Below are 22,044 nucleotides of genomic sequence, written 5' to 3' on the forward strand. Positions count from 1 at the left end.
GGAGAAATATTGGCAGGAATATCTTGTGCCAATAAATAATAAATGGAATAGAGGGCTGCTGGGTGATTGAAAAACAGAGCAAAGAAAATCCTTTTATAGCATATTTTTAAAAGCTCTAACAAATGGATTCCTCCCTCACAACTTTGGCGTCTCTGTGTATGTGAACCAAAAGATTTAAACTCACCACCCAGCTTGACTCCGTGCTGGAGGTGGGAAGAGAACAAGGAACTGAAATGGATGGCTTTGATAAATAAATGATACATGAGCAAGTTGGAATTTTAAGCAAGGAGGCTTCATTCCTGAATTGGCAGTGCAAATAAGAGAAGAATATCCTTTAGTTTTCTTCACTGATAACTATGCCACATACCCTGTGATTTTTCCATTACTTACACTCTCTATAGAGAGCAATGATCACATCAGCAAATTCTCTTTCTCAGTAAGTGAGCAACGTGACTCATCGCATCCATGTTACTACCTGAGCAGAGGGAGAAGAATCAATACAGTGCTTTCTGCTGCCACAGAAGTGTGCATATGAGAGCTCAAACTTAATGGATGTGCTTACCCTGCCAGCAAAATGCATTCTGCATTATTTATTACTGATAGATAATTTGCTAGAACACTTCCTAATGTGCCAGAGATGCATTTATAGCGATGCCTTTGGAGTACAGTTTAAAATGGATTATTAATACATACATCATACACACTTGCTAACCTTTTCATGTAAGTTTGAAGAGAGAGAGAGAGAAAGGAAATCTAAATTTAAATTACATCAAACAATATTTGCTACCAGGGAACAACAGTGGGGTTTTTTTGTGTGTGATGGTAAATCTTCCATTCTTGCTGGCTATGGGAATGCACAGTGCTGTCTCCTAAGATAATTAAATTACATTATTTGCCGAAAGCAAATCTAGACATCTGAGCATATGAGGTAAGACTCCCTACGGAAGCATGAGCATTTGCTCAGGGACCCAGCCTTTCTTCAAGATTTTGTATCTCTCTTGACTGATCAAAAATCAGAATAGAGACCTTTTTTCCCCCATCACTAGTTATGTACTTCCCTACTTTGACTGAATAGTAGACTTGGGTGATAGCAGAACCATTCCTACTTTTGAAGAGGTATTAACTGGGAAGGGGCCATGAATCTGAGGGAGATATGGTGTGGACAGGTGGATGAGCCAGACACTAGTTCTAATATTATATGTCTTTATTTCTTTATTTTAAAACTTTACATTTCGTCCTTCTTGTTAGATGGTGTTGGTCATGGAATCAGTTTAAATGTTTGCAGATGAAAGGCAGTGGAAGATTGGCTGGTTGGATCCTTAAGGTAGTTCATGAGTCATTGTGTCACCATCTTGAAAGAGATTAATTGGTAGCCCCTCTTTAAAAAGCCTTCTCTGGACCCACTGCTACGTGATAACTATGGGCAAGATGCAAAACTTCCCATTTGGGGCAAGGGGCTCAAGGGAGTGATGCCTGGTCAGCTTCAGGCATTCATGGCGGAGGCCCATTTCAGGCTCCAGGTTGGTACCAAAACAGACTTGGTCGCATTGTTTTATGCACTCCTCTGGGAGACGGCAGCTTTTGATACCACCAGCACGGTATTTTACCAGTTTTGTCAGTTGAGAATGGGTGGGTGGGGGGAGGTAGAATATTGCAGTGATTTTGCTCCTACCTACAAGGCTGGTTCAGAAGGATGGCATTAGAGGACTTCTGCTTGACTCCATGATCCATAGCATATTTCAGGATTCCATTCCTCTGCCCATGCTAGTCAACATCTGTAGGGATCTACAGAGTGAGGTCCATCAGGCGATTCAGAGTTGACCACTGAACATAAAAATAACAATCTAAGCAGTTTAGAAAGTAAAGAAACACATATTATGAATAAAAATCCAGAATCAAAATACTGAACAGTGCAGTCTTTAAAAAGGCCGGCTTTGACAGGCCATCATAATACTGTATGTTTTTTCCTTCAAACCACCAAATATTTACTGATGTTTTTAATTATGTTTTTATACATATTTATAGATTGATTATATTGTATTGCATATGTTGTAAGCCACCTTGTTATATTTTATGAAAGAGAAGATTATAAAGGTTTAAATAAATAAATACATAAATACATAAATAAATGATATCTAAAACGCATGATAGTTGACACTTCTAGGATTGAATGGGAGGGTGCTCCAGATGTTAGGTGCCAGTGCAAAAAAGGTCCATGTCTGCTTTGCTCATTATGTAGGTAGAGTTTCTGAAATAGGACCAGTTGTGTTAAAACCTGGTTTAGAAAGTGACAAAAAATCTGCCAGGTTTGTCTCCACACAGTTTACTGACTAGGGTAAATGCACTGAGCAAAAATTCAGTAGTCCTTTTTCACATTATCTTTGAAACACATCAATCCCTCTAAAAATGTTCTTCCTAAGGCATCTTCAGAGCACTTATGTGTCTCTTCTCTGCCTGATGGGTCTATTTCCTTTACAATACAACAAAGGCAAGAACCTTAAGCTTTCTTACAATTCTTCGTTAACCAGAAAGAAAAGCATTGGCTTATAGCAACCACACAGTAATATCACTCAAATGGTAAGTGGTGATGGTTATTCTGTTTTGAAGTAATCCTAAAAACAATCTTTTCTTACTTATTTATTATCTCTTTAACCTTGACTATGATATGATAGCAGGAAAAGGAGAATGTTTGGAGTCTGGCCAGTGCAACAGATGCAGGATCCTATTAACCTACCTCCTCTAAAGATGGACAATCTGTCAATTCCATATTGGGTTCCTAAAAGAAACTCTGGCCAAGAGGTGTTTTTTAACATATTGATAATGGTTCATTCCTCTTCTTCCTCTTTCAGGGGTGTGTGTGTGTGTGTGTGTGTGTGTGTGTGTGTGTGTGTCTGATACAAAAATAGCACAATCCTATGCATTCCTATGTATATCCTACTTTGTTCAATGAGACTTACTCCCAAGTATGTATTCATAGACTTTACATCCAAAATTCACAACAAAGAAAAAAATATTACAATACTTATTGTCTAAATTATATCTAATATTCATGGGAAAGCCAATAACTAGCAACAATCATTTCTGAAACATTTCTGTTAATTGTGTAGCATCTTTTGAATGCATATTTTCAATCAATTTGGTAATGCCAACCAACTCCCACTAAAGTTCAATTGAACTCTGTTTTAATCCCAATAATTTATCTTAGCATACTGTAATTCCCCTCTTTATATTCTAATTCATATAAATATTTCAACAAATCCTTCATCTTATTTTTATCCTTATATCTTATCTTATTATACTATAATTTTCCATTCTTTCTTTCACCAAATAACCATCCACTTTTACTTTATCCAATCTTAACTCTCATCCAAACCTATATATCTGTACTTATTCTTAAGACGTTTCCCCTAAGGTCAAAAAAGATTCCATTCCACGATTTTCCCATCTCTCATTAAAAAAACAAGAAACAAATTATATTATATACACTTTAAATTCCCAATTTTCTTCCACCAGATCCCCTCCCCGGTTTCGGCCCCCAGCAAAAATCCATCAATCTCGGAAAACCATCAACCCGGAGATCTTAAATCCGAGGCTCTTAAGTCTCTTTCATGTCCCCTCTGCCGGTCTTTTTGATAGTCTTTGGTGTTGAAAACCAGATCTCGGGGAAGCTCCAACCCAACGGTAATCATATTCCTTCCTGCCAAACTTCCATGGTTAAAAATAGGGCCTATAGGATATTCCAAATCTTGTTTCACGCTCCTTTCAAATCCAAAGGCCCCCGAAACTCCAACCTCCACCTGGCTCAGATTTGTAATCCAAAGGTCATCTGATCTCCACATAAGGTGATCTCTCCATCTTTCATTTTCCAGACCAGGCCAGGCTTCCATCTCCAAAAATTTGCTTCTCCTTGTTGCCATCATGTAAGGCCTCAAATTGTAGTCCACCATTTGCATCTGTAGGGTTACGGCTCCCCCTTTGTTCACTTTAATCACAACATGATTCTCCTTCTCAAATTTTCCAATTTGTTCAGTTGGAAGAGGTTCCTGTGCCGAGTTCTTATCGAGTTCTTTACTAATACCCACTTTTGTTCCCAAAATTACAACATTAGTAGCCATAACATTTATCTGGTCTTGCAGCTTTCCCAAGAGATAGAATGTCCTGTTCAGTTCACACTCAATTTCCTTCCCGACCGCCATCCTTAAACAGTCCAAGGTCAAAAACTGATTTCTCAAGGCTTTTATCTTTAAAGGCAATTTCCCAGCTGCTCCTTACGACAATATCCCAAAGCTCCCTCTAGAGGGATTCAAGTTCCTTTTCATTCCTTCCAGCACAGACCCAAAGGTCCCATACGTTAAATTGTAACAGTCCTTCCTTCGTTTTAAACGTAAGTGTCAGGGGTTCAGGAGCAGAAGCACAGGGAAGAGGGGAGATGGAGAGCGAAGGGGAAGAATCTGAGGGCAGCGTAGGAGAAGATGACAGTGGCCCGAGAGATTCCATGAGCCTCTCCAGCGAATCGGAAGATTCACAGAAGGGGGCGCCGGTGGCCAGGGCAAGGGGGGTCCCAAGGGGGACACCCCAGAAGCAAGGGGCCAGCGGGGACTCCCAGAGCAGCAGTTGGAAATCAGGACCAGCTTCCCCACCAGAGCATAGTGGGGGGGAAGAGTCACAGGTATCGGGAGTAGCGTCTCCCCCAGCAGGGAGAGGAGAGGAGTCAGGGCTGACCATACCTCCATCGGAGAGTCAGACAACGGAGGGGAGGTCAGATCCGGCCAGTATCCCAGAAGAGGGAAGCAGTGACAGAAGTAGTGTAACGGTCAAGAGGAAGGTCACTGGGTTGGCGCGAGAGGCAAGTTCAAATGTACAGGAGCGTGGGACAGCAGAGAATGAGGATTGGGAACCGGGTTCTAAAGCCCGCCGGAGGCAAGGGGAGGAGCTAAGCGACTCAGCGTCAGAGGAGTCCAGAAAGGGTAATGCCCCAGCGGGCAGGAGGACCCATAGGAGAAGAGAGCAGCGGAAAAGGTGGAGCAGGGCTAGGATCTTAAACTGGTGTCAGAGGGGAGGAGATTCAGACGGGACTTCGCCGATCTAGGGTTTAAGATGTAGGGCTGCGCGCTGCGGCTTTGAAATGGAAATTGAACTTCAATACAGACTTTTGTACATTACGACAGCCTAGCGTTGGTCCTCTGTGAGCTGGGACCTAGAGGCAGCTCTGACAGTAAGCTTGTAACAAAGACAGACAGTAGAAACAAAGTCCTTCTTTTGTATCTTGACAGGATTTGCTGGAATATCTAATTGAATTAGAATACAAAAATGGGAGGTGTGAGGAAGTCAAGGAAATAAGTGAATGTAAGTAAGTGAGTTAAAGGCTTGACTTGTGTTTTTTTTTTATCTTTTTCTGGTTTTTTGATGATGTCTTTTTTGTATGTGTATTGTTTTTTCTTTTTTTTCATTTTCGATTGTTCTCTTTTTATTCCTTATTATTCTTTTTTTCTGTAACCTTTAAAATCTTGATAAAAATTTATTAAAAAAATAAGTTCAATTGAACTCCTTCAATGCAGGAGGTTTAAGATCACCACATTTATTTGTTATTAGTATTCTGGTACCTACCAAAAGGTTTCAAATCAATTTGTAATGTTCAAGCTGTACTGCACCTTCCAGGTATTCAAGCAGAATGTTCAATGGGTTGAAAGATAAAGTGTAATTATCAATACAGTTTTGTGTGTGTGTGTGTGTGTGTAGTTTCAAAAATATATTTATTTGAGACAATGCTAGTGGTGATGAGAGAGCAACCAATCATTATTTTATTTTTTAGAATATATTTAATTGATAAGGTCTTAAATGTCATTTAAAAATCTTATTTCTCATATGCTCAATAGGGAAATAGTGCTTTTTGTTAGCATCTTTTGCAAACTTCACAATGTGCTCCTACATAAGTCTACTCAGCATTCAGCCCCACTGAGTTCAATGAGACTTGATTCTTATGGCTTGCATGTTACACATGATATAAGCAAGGTCATGCATTCACATCCTTCAAACTCCCTCTTCCCAAATCAGTGTTATGTTGGACCTGGTCAGGATGCTGTCAGCGGCTCCTGGCTGGTTGCCCAGGAAAGTAGAAAGACAAGGAAAGGTTTCTTACCGTCCCTTTTTATTCAATATTTACAGAGAGAGGATATAGAACCCAGACTCTTGGATAATGGAGTAGTCCGGAGTGGAATCTCCACCCTCCGTCTCTCCACATCCTCATTCGTCACTTCTACGGGTGCTGCTAGGTGCCCTCTGTCTTTGAGTTCTTTGCTCTCCTACTTTCAAGGCTCACCGGGTTCTGGGAGATGGAGGGTCTGGAATGCATTCCAATGGCACCGTGTCAGTCAGCTGTCACTCCGCTGCCTCCTCCTGTCCCATTATTTCCCAGCATTCCCCCTCATCTGCCTCTGAGCTGTGACCTCCCACAAACCGCTGTTGTAAGTCTATACTGTCTTCCTCCTCCTCCCTGGAAGGGTCAGGGTGGGGAGGAGGTCTCCACCATTCCTTCTCTGCCCAGTCCCTGACAGACCTCTACATATAACAGGAGCAGAGGAGCAAGTTACTCAAGGGGGAAAAGGAAAGTTTATGTCTTTTTTGTCAGTCTTCAATATCTTTTTTTGCTGGTCTCTGGATGAAACTGCCATATAGGCATAATTACTTTGAATGTCAGAATGTCAGTTCTCTGCAACAACTGAACAAGAGTGCGTATAAAGCCAATGCTTGTACAGTGGTACCTCAGGTTACATACGGTTCAGGTTACATACGCTTCAGGTTACAGACTCCACTAACCCAGAAATAGTACCTCAGGTTAAGAACTTTGCTTCAGGATGAGAACAGAAACCGTGCTCCGGCGGTGCGGCAGCAGCAGGAGGCTCCATTAGCTAAAGTGGTGCTTCAGGTTAAGCATAGTTTCAGGTTAAGTACGGACCTCTGGAACGAATTAAGTACTTAACCCGATGTAATGCAATGTAAAGAAACCTGTCCTAAGTCCTGGGTATCTGAACTAGTATAGGAGGACTAGGAGAGCATCTGCTTCGAACATAAATAGACGAACCCATTTATTGAACAAGTGGGACAAAGTCCACTTCGCCAGTCACATGACCCCATTGTGATAGATAATTAAAATGAAGTATTCAAAGCCATGGCACAGTTTCCATGAACACCTCCATCTTCCACTATTCACCCAATCCCTGCTGGTTTCTGTAACGTTACCAATATATAGTAGTAGACTCCGTCTCACTAATCCATTCTAGCCTGAATGGATTACTAATTTTCCAAATTATATTACTGCATCCCTGTATTATTATTGTTTAAGAATTCTTTGTCAGCAGAAGAAACACTGCATAAAGAGTGACTGCAATCACAGGGCATAGCTTGTTAAAAGGCATCAAAGCTTAGATTCTATCTACGGTTCTGCTGCTATGTTAACATATTTTCCTAAGGCATCAGAGATACTGAAGGAACCAATTTCCAGGAATTGCTTTGAAGACCTCCTTGTTGCAACACCAGACATGAAAGAGGAATAGCAGCCCCCCACCCCCGGCTCCACTTTCTTTCACACTGTGATCACCATATGTCAGCATACAAAGGAAGGTGTGGAAGACGTTCAATTCTGATTTTTACACAAAAAATGGAATAATAATGATGAATTATGATTGGCAATGACTCTTTCAAACCAGAGGCATAAGGAAACAGAAATCTATGATGCTTCTCTGGTGAAGTGGGGAGGGGAAAGCTGTTCATGAGTAGTATAGCTCCTGGTAGAATTGTTGAAAGTAACGTATAATATCCTTTGAACTTGTGGCTATTTTATCTTTATGCTTTATTATCAGTATCATTGTTGTAGTTGTTGTTATCGTCATCATCATCATCATCATCATCATCATCATATTTCATTGGTCAACCAAATACAGGTTATAGCCAAAACCAAACAAACAAAAAACAGACAGCTCTCAAAAACCTATTATGGGAACATTATAATGCACATCACAGATATATAAAAATGGCAGGAAAGGGTGGAAAACTCAGGGCACAAGATAGGACTCTTGGGCTTTCCTGAGCTGGGATTTGCTTTTATTGCAAATACCTTTTACCAGTTTCATAGTTCTCACTTGTTTATCCTTCAAAAAAGCAAGTAGCAATCTAGAAGGTTTATTTATTGTCATATCTATACCATTTTGTTTCATGCTATTTGTATATTTGGGTTAGTTTATGTTCTTTCCTTATGATCAGTGGCGTAGCGTGGGTTATCAGCACCCGGGGCAAGGCAAGTAATTTGCGCCCCTTAACCCATGGATTTGCGCCCCCTAACCCGTGGATTTCCCTAACCCCCAGATGTTGCACCCGGTGCGGCCGGCCCCCCCTGCACCCCCCACGCTACGCCACTGCTTATGATATCCAATATACAGTAAGGGCTTTATTTCTCTGTTTAGATTTTCTTTGTTTGATTGTATTCAGTATGAGGACCCCTCTCATATATGCTTTAGCTGCATCCCGTATAGTTGGCCACTCCTCTTCTGAAGTAATGTTATGCTGAAAGTATATTTCCAGATGTTGTTTTCCAGTTTCTCTTATTTCTCCATCTCACAAAATTAGGTTATGCAATCTTTATAATTTATTAGTTTGATTCTCTTGTAATTGTAAAGTGATAGCTTTATTTGGTTGTATGGCCTCTTTTACTGTTAAAGTGTTCAAAGGATCTATTACATCTCAAGATTTATTTAATCTTTTAGCTATTTTTTGCCCCATTTCAATACCTTCTGTTGTAGGTATTCAAGGGTATACAGTACTGGCACCTTTTTCTAGAAGAAAAGCACAGAGTGTAGTATATGATTATAGTGTTTTACTGGGGCCTGGAAGACCACAGTACAAATCCCCATTCAGTCATGAAACTCACTAGGTGACCTTGATCTACTTACTGCCTTTCTTCTCATTCCAGAACAATTGTTTTGTTTACCTCAGAAACTACACATGGGAATCATAAACAGTAAAGACAGGCTGAACAGTAAAGTTCAAGTCCTAATTTTAAGTGACACACATACCTCTCCCTCTTTTTGCTGCATATATTTCAGCTTCTGCTGTCTTCCAAGGATGGGAAACCTGAGATCTTGCTGTGGTGCCACATCCCTGACCATTGGACTTGCTGGCAACATTCGGAAGACCACAGGTTTCCCCATCCCTGTTTTAGTAGAATTTATATCATACAGTATTGGAAAATCTTCTTAAAGATCCATTGTAATATTGGAATGGAAGAATATGAGATTAGGTTGGCCTCCTCATAGCTGCCTAAGGAGTACTTCTCACTCAGCAGTTGCCAAAGAAATTTCTGTGCATAATGCATTACTCGCCATTAAAATACCTGCTTCTAGGTTGAAATCACACCACCAGCATTTCTATATGCACCAAGTCTAATAACCTTCTCTGCTAGAATTCTCTGTCACTTCTATGAAGTAATAAACTCATTGGAAGTCTGAGGTAATGAATATCAATGTTAAAAAAATGTCACAGGACATTGTCAGATGCGTGCGCAGTTGACATTTTGTAAGCTTTTACAAAAGGACCTCACTGTAATGACAGCAGATGTTTAGCAACTTAATTTACTATCACAGCTAGGTCAAAATGAATTTAGGCAACATTTAAAATAGCTCCCATAAGGTTTGGAGTTAAAGGAGTTTCCTTGGCACTACCTACTTTTATATCAGGATCTCCTCTCTTTTGTGGGAAATGTAGTGTTAAACATCAGAGCTATGTTACACGTCTCTTCATACCACACTGCTATAGTGAACAGTCTTTTTAATTCCTTAGGATGCTGCTTAGGGAACCTGCTCATCATTTCCCTTGCTGCCCTTTTCTCAAGACTTTTCTGATTAGAAGAAATGATTCTACTAAATTATTTAGTTCAGCCTATGAAAGAAGCTCTAATTATTTGCTGCTTAAAAGATAAGCTAATATAAGTGCCTGGGTGATTAATGCTGACATGCCATAGTGGAAAGCTGCAGTCTATGTGAATAAATAATGTGCGTTTTTGTTTCCTTGGCCTTAAGCTTAATAATTCAGGAATAATGTCACATTATTTTTTTCTATTACAAGCTAATAACTTTGACCTTTGAGATGGCAACAGCTGGTGGGTCAGTTCTTCACACCAAGAATTCCGAAAATCAGGCTGTACATGTGGCAAGTTGGCAACGATATCTGAGGTCACAACTGCATTTTCTTCAGCAGCTGTGATCAAAGAGAAGCCTGCCAGCTCTTGGCACTTTGAATCACACTGCACTATACATTTAAAACAGTATCATACCACTTTTTAAATAATAATAATAAAAATAATAATATATTGTAACAACATGAAACAAAAGCCATTATATCCAGGCAACCTTGCTTCTCATGCAGAAAAAGTAAACAAATGAAACAAAAACAAAAAAAGACAAGAAACTGACATATGAAGAGGGTGGAGTGAGAACGTAACAGAAACTCTATAGTACCATGAATAAAATAAAATGAGAAATAACGTTATTTACACACTCGTTACAGAACTGTAAAAACAAGGCCCACCTCTCAATGAATTTGTTTTCTTATTATGTATTGCATTGCTTTCATAGGTAAACTTTCTCATTAAGATAGTTTGGCAAGTTTTCCTTAACCAGCCAGTTATGGTAGGATCTTTATTTCTCCTTTTTTTGTGCAATACACTTGTCTCGCTGTTGTTAGCAGTGTAGTAACCAGGCATAAATCAGTATTAATGACTTCTGAATGAAGTATCAAAAGGAGAGTTATTTAGGGTTTGTTGGGAGATCATAGCCTGTACAAGATATTTCCAGTTGGAGCAGCAGCCCAAAATGATTATCACACTGGGAGCCAGTGTGATGTAGTGGTTAAGAGCGGTAGACTCATAATCTGGGGAACCGGGTTCGCGTCTCCGCTCCTCCACATGCAGCTGCTGGGTGACCTTGGGCTAGTTACACTTCTCTGAAGTCTCTCAGCCCCACTCACCTCACAGAGTGTTTGTTGTGGGGGAGGAAGGGAAAGGAGAATGTTAGCCGCTTTGAGACTCCTTCGGGTAGTGATAAAGCGGGATATCAAATCCAAACTCTTCTTCTTCTTCATCTGCAAAACTTCAGTTGTATGTGAAAATGCTCAATCTTCATACACATCACACACAGCCACAACAACCCAACAACATCTAACTATTATCTACATCAGGTCTGTAAAGAGAAAATAAAAATAAAAATAAAACTTATTGGAGGTGAGAAATGATATAAGAAAAAAGCAAAGGGAAGCATCATACTGAAAACCTACACCAGCCTGTTTATTTATTTCTATCTAAGCTTCTGCTCAGTCCTTCAGTTTGTAATTCGCCATCACAATTGCACCCAGTGGACATCAAGCTTTTATAAAGCTGAGACAGAAGTTACCTTAAATCTTTTGCAGAACATATCAATGTTGCAGAACATATCAGTCATATTAACAAAGAAAATATATTTGTTAAAACAGAAAAATAACGCTGTCATAATTAAAACGTGAAAGCCCACATGCTTTTAAAGATCTTGGGTGACATATTTGATACTGTTGTGCTCAAGGATTTGACCGCAGGGAACATAACGTTACATTAATGTGGGTTTCAGATCTTTTGAAGGGCTTTCCTTATGCATTTGGCTCCCTCTCTTCTTTTCTTTTCTGTCTCCTTGGGTTCAGCCGGCCTCTTGTATCAGTCATTCCTGCAGTTATGTAAGCAGTTTACTTGACCAACCATGGCAAGCTGCTTATCCTGACACACCTTACTATTTCAGGATGGCTAAGGACTAATCCGATGGCTTGGCTGTGTGCACTGATTTCAGAGAGCAAACATCGCTTCTGGGAGTCATTAACTAGTTATGTGTGCCTAGTTATGTGTGACTCTCTCTCTCGTTTTCTCTCTCTTTAGGAAGATTGATTATGAATATTCAAAGAAGCCCTAGGCTGCACTCCTTATAATCTGTTTTCCCATTTGTATCTTTCTATATAGGAAAAAGAAAGCTTATGTTTCTGGGGTATCAGCTTCATCTTTTTTTAACCTGAGGAAATAAAGAAATGAAATTACATCTCCTGGCCCAATGCATTAGAGTTAATTGGAGAGGAGTGATTACACCACTGCAACTAGTTCTTTCTCTTTAATCCGATCGACTATTTATTTAACAAAACGTATACACCACAATTGTATCAAAACCTCCAGCAGATAACAATATCTATCAAAAGGACTGCACTATCCAAGGTGCTTATTTCATAATTCTCATCTGAGGCAGAATTATCAAATTACTACTGAAATTCATCAGCTGAATCAACCCATTTCTTTTGAGATTTGAGTTTGAAAAGACTGGAAATATCTAAGAATTGATCCTTTCTCATTTATCAAACCATGTGAGACATCTCTGGCTGTAAGATAAACAAAGTTTTCCAGTACACATTGAGATACTACTGTATTGCTGATTGGGAAGATAATGTACAGCATTATTCCTTGAGCTCAAAAAATTAAAAGAAATGTTGGTATCACAATTAAAGAATTATATGTGTGCCTATTCATAAAAAACAACAACACAGAAACTGTAAGTTAGGGCACCTCTCTTAGCTTCTGCACCAACTTAGCACTAAAGATGACCTACAGTCTTATTGTGTTTCCTTGCAACATAGCCTCTATACACATTTTTCCTTTCTCTTTCAGCCCCTATCGTCTTCCTCTTAATGTTGTCCCTAACAATTAAAAAATGTGAAATACTTGACTAGGGTGCCAAGAGGAACTGAAGGGCAAATGCTCAGGAGGCCCCTTTTAAGTGCTCAGAAGTTCTGATGTGGCCTCTGGGAATGCAATAGGAGGCACAGTTGAAAAATGGCTCAAGATCACACAGCACTAGTCATCCTTGCGTTGTCCTAACTGCCCATAAATGCTTTCAGAGCAAAGATACTTGTAAGAAAAGCAAACGTCTGCCAATTCTTACCTGGTATGATACAAGAATGTGTTAAATCTGGCTTTTAAGTCTGGCTTTTAAATTTTATCTGTTTTGATAGATGGTATCAGCATATGCTCATGATCAAACACTAAATATCAAAGGAAACATAAAAAAAGAAACTGCTACCCTAGTGAACTAGATTTTTTCTTTCTTTTGCAAACAGCAAAGAACACTCCCAATATAGTTCTTCATACTCTACAAGTTCAGCTTTTTTTTTGGGGGGGGGGGTTGTACATGTCCATTTGTTCATATTCAAATTCTTCTATCTTGTTAAAGATGTTTGCTAGCATTCATGTAATAGATGGGAAACAGGTTTAGGAATATCAAGCTTCAAACAAACTCCAGCATTTTGTAAATACTGAGGAATTTATTTCCACACCACATGGTCTCAAACAGACTCTTAAAACAAGGCCAGTTACAATTTAGTATGCCCAGAGTTCTCAGTGCTTTCCCTCAAACAAGGGAAGTTTTCAATAAACACTGTACATAGTCAGTTGAACTGTTTGAACAATTATTTAAAAATCTTTTTTTGTACAATCAATGCAAGAATACCAACATTAAAAGTACAGTACAGATAAATTCACAACAATATAACAGGGAAAGAAATTGAGACACGGATGTGAGAGTGAGAGTACAGTAGCAGTGTGTACATGCACTAAAGTGCTAGGAACCTAATGACATGCAAATCTTTTGTGTGTGTATGTATCGTACAGCTCACTTCATTAAGACTGTCTGAGGCTCCCCCCCCGCCCTTTTCTAAACATTTCATTCCATATTCCCTGCATTCCCCTCTAGTTTATTTAAGACAACTCTAGTCAACTAGTTCAATGGCTTTTTCACTACTTAAAAGTTACTGCTTCAGACATGCTAAAGCACCTCTATGAATTTTCTTTTTCAAACTGATAACCAACATAATTAACTTAAAATTCTAATTTAAAAAACAAAAAAAGAAAAAGCAAACCTTAACGGTGCAAATATAACAGAAGGCAGTCAGTAGTCAGAGAGTGGGAAAGAGAGAACACATTCAGTTTCCCTTGAAACATAATTCATGTTTTATTTAAAACCTTATCTTTATCTGCATATCTTTTAGATCCTAATATACTGTGTGTAGAAAAGATGGAGGCAAAAATAGTTTTCTGAGCTATGAAAAAAATAAGTTATTACAGGCACATTGACTGTTTCATTCTAGAAACATCTGTTTCTCAGGTACACAAAGCAGCTGCATTCTAGAACATTCTTTAACCTCTGCAAATTGAGCTCTCCTCAGTGACAGAGACTGGCCATGGTAATGGTGCTACTATGCAAAAGACAGTGAATTATTCTGTGATAATTCATGCAGGCTTGCATCACTGGTTTGGGTTCTCCAACGGCAGTTCCATGCTTCCATATTCCTCCCCAGTTAACTGAGATAGTGAGGCAGTAGGGGAATGTGAGGCCCATCGGGAAGGTGGGCGTCGATTCGCTGGTCTCTCTGGTCGGGAGAAGCAGGATTCTAAGGATGGAGCAAGTGCGGAACAAGGTAGTTCCTTTTTTGTGAAAAAATGGAGAGGAACAAAATTACCAATTTATATATCACGCAATGAAAGAAAGCTAAATCCAAAATCTAAGCATATGTAATTTGGCAAGGAAACCAAAGCAGAAAAAAACACATTTTTGTAGACAGCTCTTAAATTCTTGACTTTTGCCTGTAACCAATGAAGCAAAATATGAAAGGATGAGGCAAGCAGTTTAAGTGAACTGATGTCTCTGACCAACATTCACTTACTAGGATTTTGGAAGAAAATAACTGAGATGGCAACTAGAGGAGGCCCAAACAGAGTCCTGCCAGTCTCCTATAATACAAGGCTGGAGGGCGAGGAGGGAGGCGAATTTCCAACCCACCCCATTTTTAATACCAGTTTTATCCCAGTGAGGTTTACTTCTGATCTTGGAGTCACCTCAAAGGTTACTTAACAACAACAAAGTGCACCCAGGAAGAAAAATGGTTGAATAGGGGAGATTTCTAACACCTCATCTTGTCTACTCATGCTGCTATTCAAATTGCACCTTCCCAATGAGCTAGAGAAATTTGGACTTGATTCTGCACAAAATTCTCTTGCTGTCAAATGCAGCCTGGCTCAAAATGTTCACATTCAGGAGAAGTATACTGTTTAAATATGTTCATAATTATAAACACTGGCTGTAGGCATAACTAAAATACTTGATGTGAGGCAGTTCCATCATGTGAAGTGCCCCCAAATATCTTTAATACGTTTTTCAATGATGCTGGATGTTGCATTTGCTAGTGAGAGGACAATTGGTCAGGTTTGTTCCAGTAATATTCTCTATAAAATTATGATATAATCATCAACTGAAGAACACTCAGAATAGAAAGTGTGATTTCCTCTCAGTGTACTTGGATTTAAAAATAATTTGGACCAAAGAGCAATGGTGGGTAATTGCTAAACAATATTACTGACTTAAAACTGACCTAAACTGACCTTTATAAGCGAACTGAAAGTAGTATAACAGACAAGTAGCTCCAGCTAACACCGGTCCCTGATATCTATTTACTTGAAGTAAAAAAATGAAAATCATCCCCCAACCTCTGGCTCCACAGTTCTTAATTGGAGCACCCCTCCCCCTTTTGTAATTGCACAAAGAGATCGATCAATCCAAGTAGAAGGAAAGAGTGCCACTTTTAGAAATCAGTCACATGGGGTACTACTTCAGGATGCTTCAAGGCCTTGTCAGCCTTGGCCACAGCCCAAATCAATCTGCAACCCAGGACTACTGAAGGAGAAAAGTTAAAGACCGGAAAAGTAAACTTAATGCAAGGCCTGATTGCATTTGGAGTACACAGCCTTTAACTGTGATGTTTCACACTGATAGTTTATTTATATTTTAGGACTGATGATGGCAGCTAGTAATTACAGTCTTTCCTACAGAATGGAGAATTTTGCGTACAATTTGTACAGAGGTGTAAACTTGCCAAAGCACATAATCAGGTTTCCACTGTGTACCTTTAAGAATCGAAAAGCAAAAAGTGCTAAGATTATCAACACATAGAAGAAAAAGGTCCACAATGAGGGTGTAAATCACTAAACAGGTGAGAGAGGGATATGTAAGCTATACAAAAATCCAAATCAAAATGTACCCTGGCAGTATACAAAGCTGGAAGTTATATACCACATAGTAAGAGTTATGGAATAAGTTACTGAATAAGAGCCAAAGACACATGTTAAATGGAGTGAGAGATTTACCACACCATGCTATAAAAATGGAACAAAGGCAGTAAAAGACAGGAGGATGCTGAGCCTGGTAACATGATATAAAGCAGACATTGACAGTTAAGTATTTTGCTCCACAATCTCTAACCATGTAACTCAAAAGTAAGTCCCACAGAATTCAGGGGGGACTTACTCTTAGGTAATTGTGCACAGGATGGTTGCTTCAGAAAAGCAAGAGCAGAAGAGACAGAAACAGACTGAAACAGGATGCACAAAACACAATGTCATGGAATGAAGAGAGGTTGCACTCATGTTATTGTCTTCAAGCTACCCTTGAAAAAGCCCTTTCTCTATGGAGAGAAAAGGACCACAACACTTTATGGGGGAGAGTGCCTGGAAACTGAATAAAGAGATGGTATACATTGGATACATATTCTGTATGTATCAGGCCTCTAGCAAGTGCCGAATCTCTTTAGCTCGAGCGCTAGAGACAAAATGCTACCCTTCAAGATCCCATTAAATTGAGAATTCCTAGCATTTTAAATCAGTAATAGAGCTTTTGTACTAGAAAGCTATCAAGAAACATCCAATAATAAGGTGAAGAATACATTCATGCCCATTGGAAAGAAATTATAAGTCTCCATCTTGTTAAAATATGGTACAATATTAAAACCATGCCCAGCGTCTACCATAAGAAAAGATGGACTGAGACTATGTTTTTCTAGATGTAATTATATGCGCAGCTCAGTTGAATTTTGGTTACTCTGACTTATTTTTGCTAAATACATGGCCACATTTATTAATTTATTTCAGTGAAGTTACTCCTATTTCAGACAACTTTCTATCGCAGCTTTAAGAGAAAGGCAGAATTAGGCCCACATTTATTTCTGCACTCCAGTATGTAGTACACACCATTTATAGCTGCTTTCAGTGAATAAAGGACTGGCAGGTTTTGTTTTGGCATACATGGTTATGTTTAAGTCTGCTGCTTAGAGTGTCTATAATATGAGACTAGGGGACGCAGGTGGCGCTGTGGGTTAAAGCCTCAGCGCCTAGGGCTTGCCGATCGAAAGGTCGGCGGTTCGAATCCCTGCGGCGGGGTGCGCTCCCGCTGCTCGGTCCCAGCGCCTGCCAACCTAGCAGTTCGAAAGCACCTCCGGGTGCAAGTAGATAAATAGGGACCGCTTACCAGCGGGAAGGTAAACCGCGTTTCCGTGTGCAGCTCTGGCTCGCCAGAGCAGCGATGTCACGCTGGCCACGTGACCCGGAAGTGTCTCCGGACAGCGCTGGCCCCTGGCCTCTTAAGTGAGATGGGCGCACAACCCCAGAGTCTGTCAAGACTGGCCCGTACGGGCAGGGGTACCTTTACCTTTAATATGAGACAGGATAAATAAGATGCTTCAGTGCAACCACTTTACTAGTAATGGACAGCACTGGCCTGGTTCACACATAATCCTAAATGCAAATATGCCTCAGTGTGAACAAGCAAATGGGCATACCCTCAGAGTGGAGATCACAACTGCTTGGCTCCTCTCTAGTTGTGTCTCCTTTTTCTTTTTTAAAAGCAGGACCCATTTTAAAACAGATGAAAAGCTGTGAGGGGGAAAACTCATGCCATCATTCCTTCCAGCCAATCAGTGCTGTGCACAGCCAACTTCTGCTGCAAACACAGAGAATGGTTTTCCACGTGCTTGTGCCTGCAGAAGAGTTTGCATGTCTTGAACATGTAATGAATGTGCACTCCCAGGAGCCCTGCCTCTCAAACTACGTATGTTCAAATACATCTGTAGGACAGACTTGTTCAGTGAGGCAACCATCTCACCTTGCGAAGCTTTCTTCCCATTTCCTTTCCATCTGAGAGAAAAGGAATGACTCACCATGCAATGAAATCTTTTGCAATGACAACGCTATCATGCTGCAATGGCAAATTCTATATTTATGAAAGTCTGAATGCACCATTAGTCTCGAAACTAGGTATGTAGAGATTCTTTCCATTTTACTCCCAGCCTTCTGTGGGGCTTTTACTGACCTTATCCTGTGGATTGGTCTTCAGCTGCCACAGCAAAAGCAATGGAGCATGTTGCTGCATCTAAAGCATGACCCTAACAAGGCAGCTGGCACTGCCCTATTTATCTGGAAACTAAAGAATTATATTAACTGGTGCAATAAATGATGGAGAACGACAGAACAACAAGTAAAAATACCTTCAAAACTGCACTGTGGCCATTGTGGGCAGGATCCTATAGCTAGCAAAGCTGCGTTAAAACTAATTTGGTTCAACTTAGTTCCATGGAATGGACCTGGTTTAAGAGGAAACATGCTGGTTTGAGAGTGTTCATGACAGTGACTAATGAATAATATTTGGTGGGAAATGTTTTAGAGGACAGAGCTATATGACTCAAAAGCTTCATTCTCTATTTGGAATCCACTGTCAGCTCATGCCAGTGACAGGGAATGCTGCTGTTTCTTCGGTTTATACTTCTACACCAAGTAAAAGTTGTTGTTTTAAGTAAAGAATTTTGGAAACAAAAGGTAGAAAGGACTTACAGCAGTGAGGCAGGCAGGGTTAGGGTCCCCAGGGGGCAGTTAGTAAGACAGTTTGGTTCTGGACATAGACAGACAGAAGGAAAAAAAGAGGAAGTAGGTTGGAAAGAATATTTAAACCAGAGAAATGTAGTCAGCATTGAAGAGCTCTCCATATTTTACTGCTAACATGTATTATGCCGCAGCCATAATTGGAGAGGCTATGTGAAAGATGCAGTAAACTGCTAACATCACACTGAGAAAATGGGAGACACCCCCAATTTTTAGCATTGTCTTTACATGAGGGTATGGCATTAAAGACTATATCTGATTGGTAAGCATGTATTCCACTTGTTCCAAATGTATTCCAAAGTCCGAATAAGTTTTGAAATTAGAAAGTTTCTGTCTATTTTTTTTTAAAGGCAAGGAATGGGTTCATATAGCAAGAATCGGAAAGACTGGGTGACAAATCACATCTAGTGGATATGAATTTGCTGTTTTGTCTTTGCCTTTAAGGAAGGGGAGAAAAAGCAGAAGCAAAAAAAGAGAAAGCATTCTGATGCCATCTGTTCTAGCGCTGGAAACGGTTGTCAGCAGAGAGGGCAGTATGCAGCGAGGGCCACGCAATTAGGAACAGAATATGAAGCATGACACAGCACAGCAGCTACAGTAGCTCTCTTGCCAAATAATGTGGTCTGCTGGACTTTCTTCAGGAGCTCTTCTCTTTCCCAGCTTCTTGAATAACAGAACTATGGCGAATGTATGCAAAGTTCTTGGCAGCTCAAGGAAAAACCAGACATTTTGTTTTTATTGTGACCTGAAGAAGTTTCTTCTATATAGATGCCATGACTTCCTAATCAGATAGACGTTTGGCAGAGGTAGGGTCAGGGCAGATGTAGAGGGCATTTCGAAAACAGCATTTTGAGGATACAAAACTTATCATATTGCCCTGGGACAGAGCAATATATATATATATATACATATATGAAAAAACCACCAGTGTGTATTTAACATGTGTATACATAATACACATATGCATGTGAATGCACACAAATATTCTATATTTTAGCAAGTATCACAGAAGGCATCCTAAATGGAAAATTTGAAGAAAACAATTGTAAGAAGCACAAATGAAATAGCAACAAGCTTCTAACTGGCATTCCATGCGGGTATTCAAAAATCAGTGATGCATTATTCCTGCAGAGCAGAAATAAATTATTCTTTCAGTATGAGCAGATTGGCTAATTTGGAACAGATACGTAAGGCACTCCCACTGCCAGAATCAAGAAAGGAGCAATACTGACAGGATGCTTTACTTCACATGGCATGCCAGTTTAAGTTCAGCCCAGCCACCAAACGAGCAAAAATGCATTTGGTAATCTGAATAGAAGCCATTAGCAAGTAACTTCCTAAACTGACTTGCTCTACGTGATTATTCCATAAACTTTTCATCGGGCTATCACATTTTAAACGCCCATCCTTTGGACTTGAGCCTTTCAAAGTTCACCATTCCACATATTTGTGGAGCATTACTCAGGGTGCTTCTAGAAAAGCATTTGTTGTGGGAGTGGTTCTCTTCCTGCACACAACATTTTTGCAGCGTCCCCACAATGTCACTTCCATAAAAATGTCAGCCAGTATCCTCACTCCCCAAATTAATTTGGATTTACCCTTTTTGAGGAAAATCCAGAAGTTTAAAAAATAATAATTGTTTACAACACATTTACAATATTAAGACCTGTCTGGAAGCACCCTCAACGAGACTTGTATCTTTTTGTGGAACTATGGAAGTGAGTTCAAACAACATCCAAGCAACGGAAGTCAGTTCCTGTGAAGTAACTGCCATTGTGAAAAGATGATATAACAAGAGTAGTAACACACCACACAATGGCAATATTTCTTTTCCCCTGTATGTGACATTTGGTTATAAAAGTTGCCCACACAACATGTTTGCCTTTATGTAACACTTCTTAATTATTACTTTATGTTAAGAGATTATAAAATGTGTATATTTAAGGTTAACTTCAGTTACTAGTTTTGGAAATTGTAGTGCAATTCTATACATGTCTACTTAGAGTTCAGTGGAGCTTACTCCCAAGTAGGTAGGTACAGGATTGCAAATGCAAATACTGCACTTATTCAAGAATAACAAGAGTTACCATGACATGCCCCTAAGTGAATTCATTGCTGAACTGGAATTTAAACCTTGACCAAAGACAACTTCTAACCATAAGACCATACTTGATCATCAATAAACCTTTCATAATCATCTTTATACATAATTTTCACATAGGAGAAAAACCATACAACCTTGGGTGAAAATCACATCTATTGTGCTGCTCTGCTTTCAAATACATGTAATCCAAGGCGCAACCCTCACATAGTTTTCAAACATGATGGCACAGGTGAACTATCCAGAAAAATATTAACATCTGGAGCAGCTCAAGGAGCAATACAGCAATGTTGCAGGATACTTATGAAGATTATAGAATACCTAGGGGTTCAAAGTTGTAGTAGGAAGATATTTGCTGGGATGCATTATGGACAGTGTATCCTTCCGTAAATCTTCTAAGACCAAAGAAAGAGGCCCTGCTGAAAGTTTCCTCCATCCCAAAAGTAAATTTGTGGGCAAATTTGTTGTAGTCAGTAGCTTCCAAAGCTGTGCCTGGAATTCATCACTAGCTGACCTCCAGAGTGCTACCACCTTCCAGACTTTCAGAAAGGCTCTGAAAACCTATTTGTCTCAGGAGGCTTTGATCACAAAACTGGCTAGTTTCAAAGCAATTGTGCATGGATACTCGAGTGTGGCAAACAGTGCCTTTTGTGTATATGAAATCTCCAGTTCCTAAAACAAACTTTCTATGTTCTACTGCATTCAGCAGAACTTACTTTTGATAAATAAACTTGCTTAAAATTGTACTGACATCCATTAAAAATTGTCATGGTGTTACTGTATGAAATACAAGTTAATTAATATTTTAAATTATACCGCATATGAAAACTGCTGTGTTATCTTTCAAATATATCACAATGAAACGCTCCTCGATATGATCATCTTATGGCTTGATCCATCATCATGGTGCATTCATTTAAAGACCCATTGCTACTTATATCTCTATTATATACAAATGCCACGTCCCCCCCACAAATGTGTGTGAAGCATAGAAAAGTGTTGCATTAAAGTTCTTCCAAAATGCAGTCTCAAAGAAGCATACATTATACAGTCAATTCCCTTTTGCTTAAAAATGTTTGCACATTTATATTTTAATCAACATTCACAAATAACATTCATCATCTAAAAAGGT

At 39.5% G+C, this 22,044-nt stretch overlaps 1 protein-coding gene and 1 long non-coding RNA gene across 10 annotated transcripts in view; one reads left to right on the top strand and one right to left on the bottom strand.

Moving 5' to 3' along the window:
• Nucleotides 1-13,354: 13,354 nt before the first annotated feature.
• Nucleotides 13,355-22,044, bottom strand: part of MTCL1 (microtubule crosslinking factor 1) — a 101,425-nt gene continuing 92,735 nt past the window's right edge. For 8 of the 9 annotated variants that reach the window (XM_079982854.1, XM_079982853.1, XM_079982851.1 and 5 more), the window contains one exon: nucleotides 13,355-14,533. In XM_079982854.1, coding sequence (XP_079838980.1) covers nucleotides 14,354-14,533 — 180 coding nt within the window. In that variant the 3' untranslated portion in view covers nucleotides 13,355-14,353. Of the gene's footprint in view, nucleotides 14,534-18,763; nucleotides 18,822-22,044 lie in introns of all 9 variants that reach the window. The other variant, XM_079982857.1, reaches the window with a different exon arrangement.
• Nucleotides 17,762-21,664, top strand: LOC307219658. Its single transcript, XR_013840492.1, has 2 exons — nucleotides 17,762-18,190; nucleotides 19,256-21,664. It is a non-coding gene; the product is annotated as an uncharacterized lncRNA (long non-coding RNA).

Source organism: Podarcis cretensis, assembly GCF_951804945.1.
Source record: "Podarcis cretensis genome assembly, chromosome: 7".
In the NCBI taxonomy this organism is placed as follows: domain Eukaryota; kingdom Metazoa; phylum Chordata; class Lepidosauria; order Squamata; family Lacertidae; genus Podarcis; species Podarcis cretensis.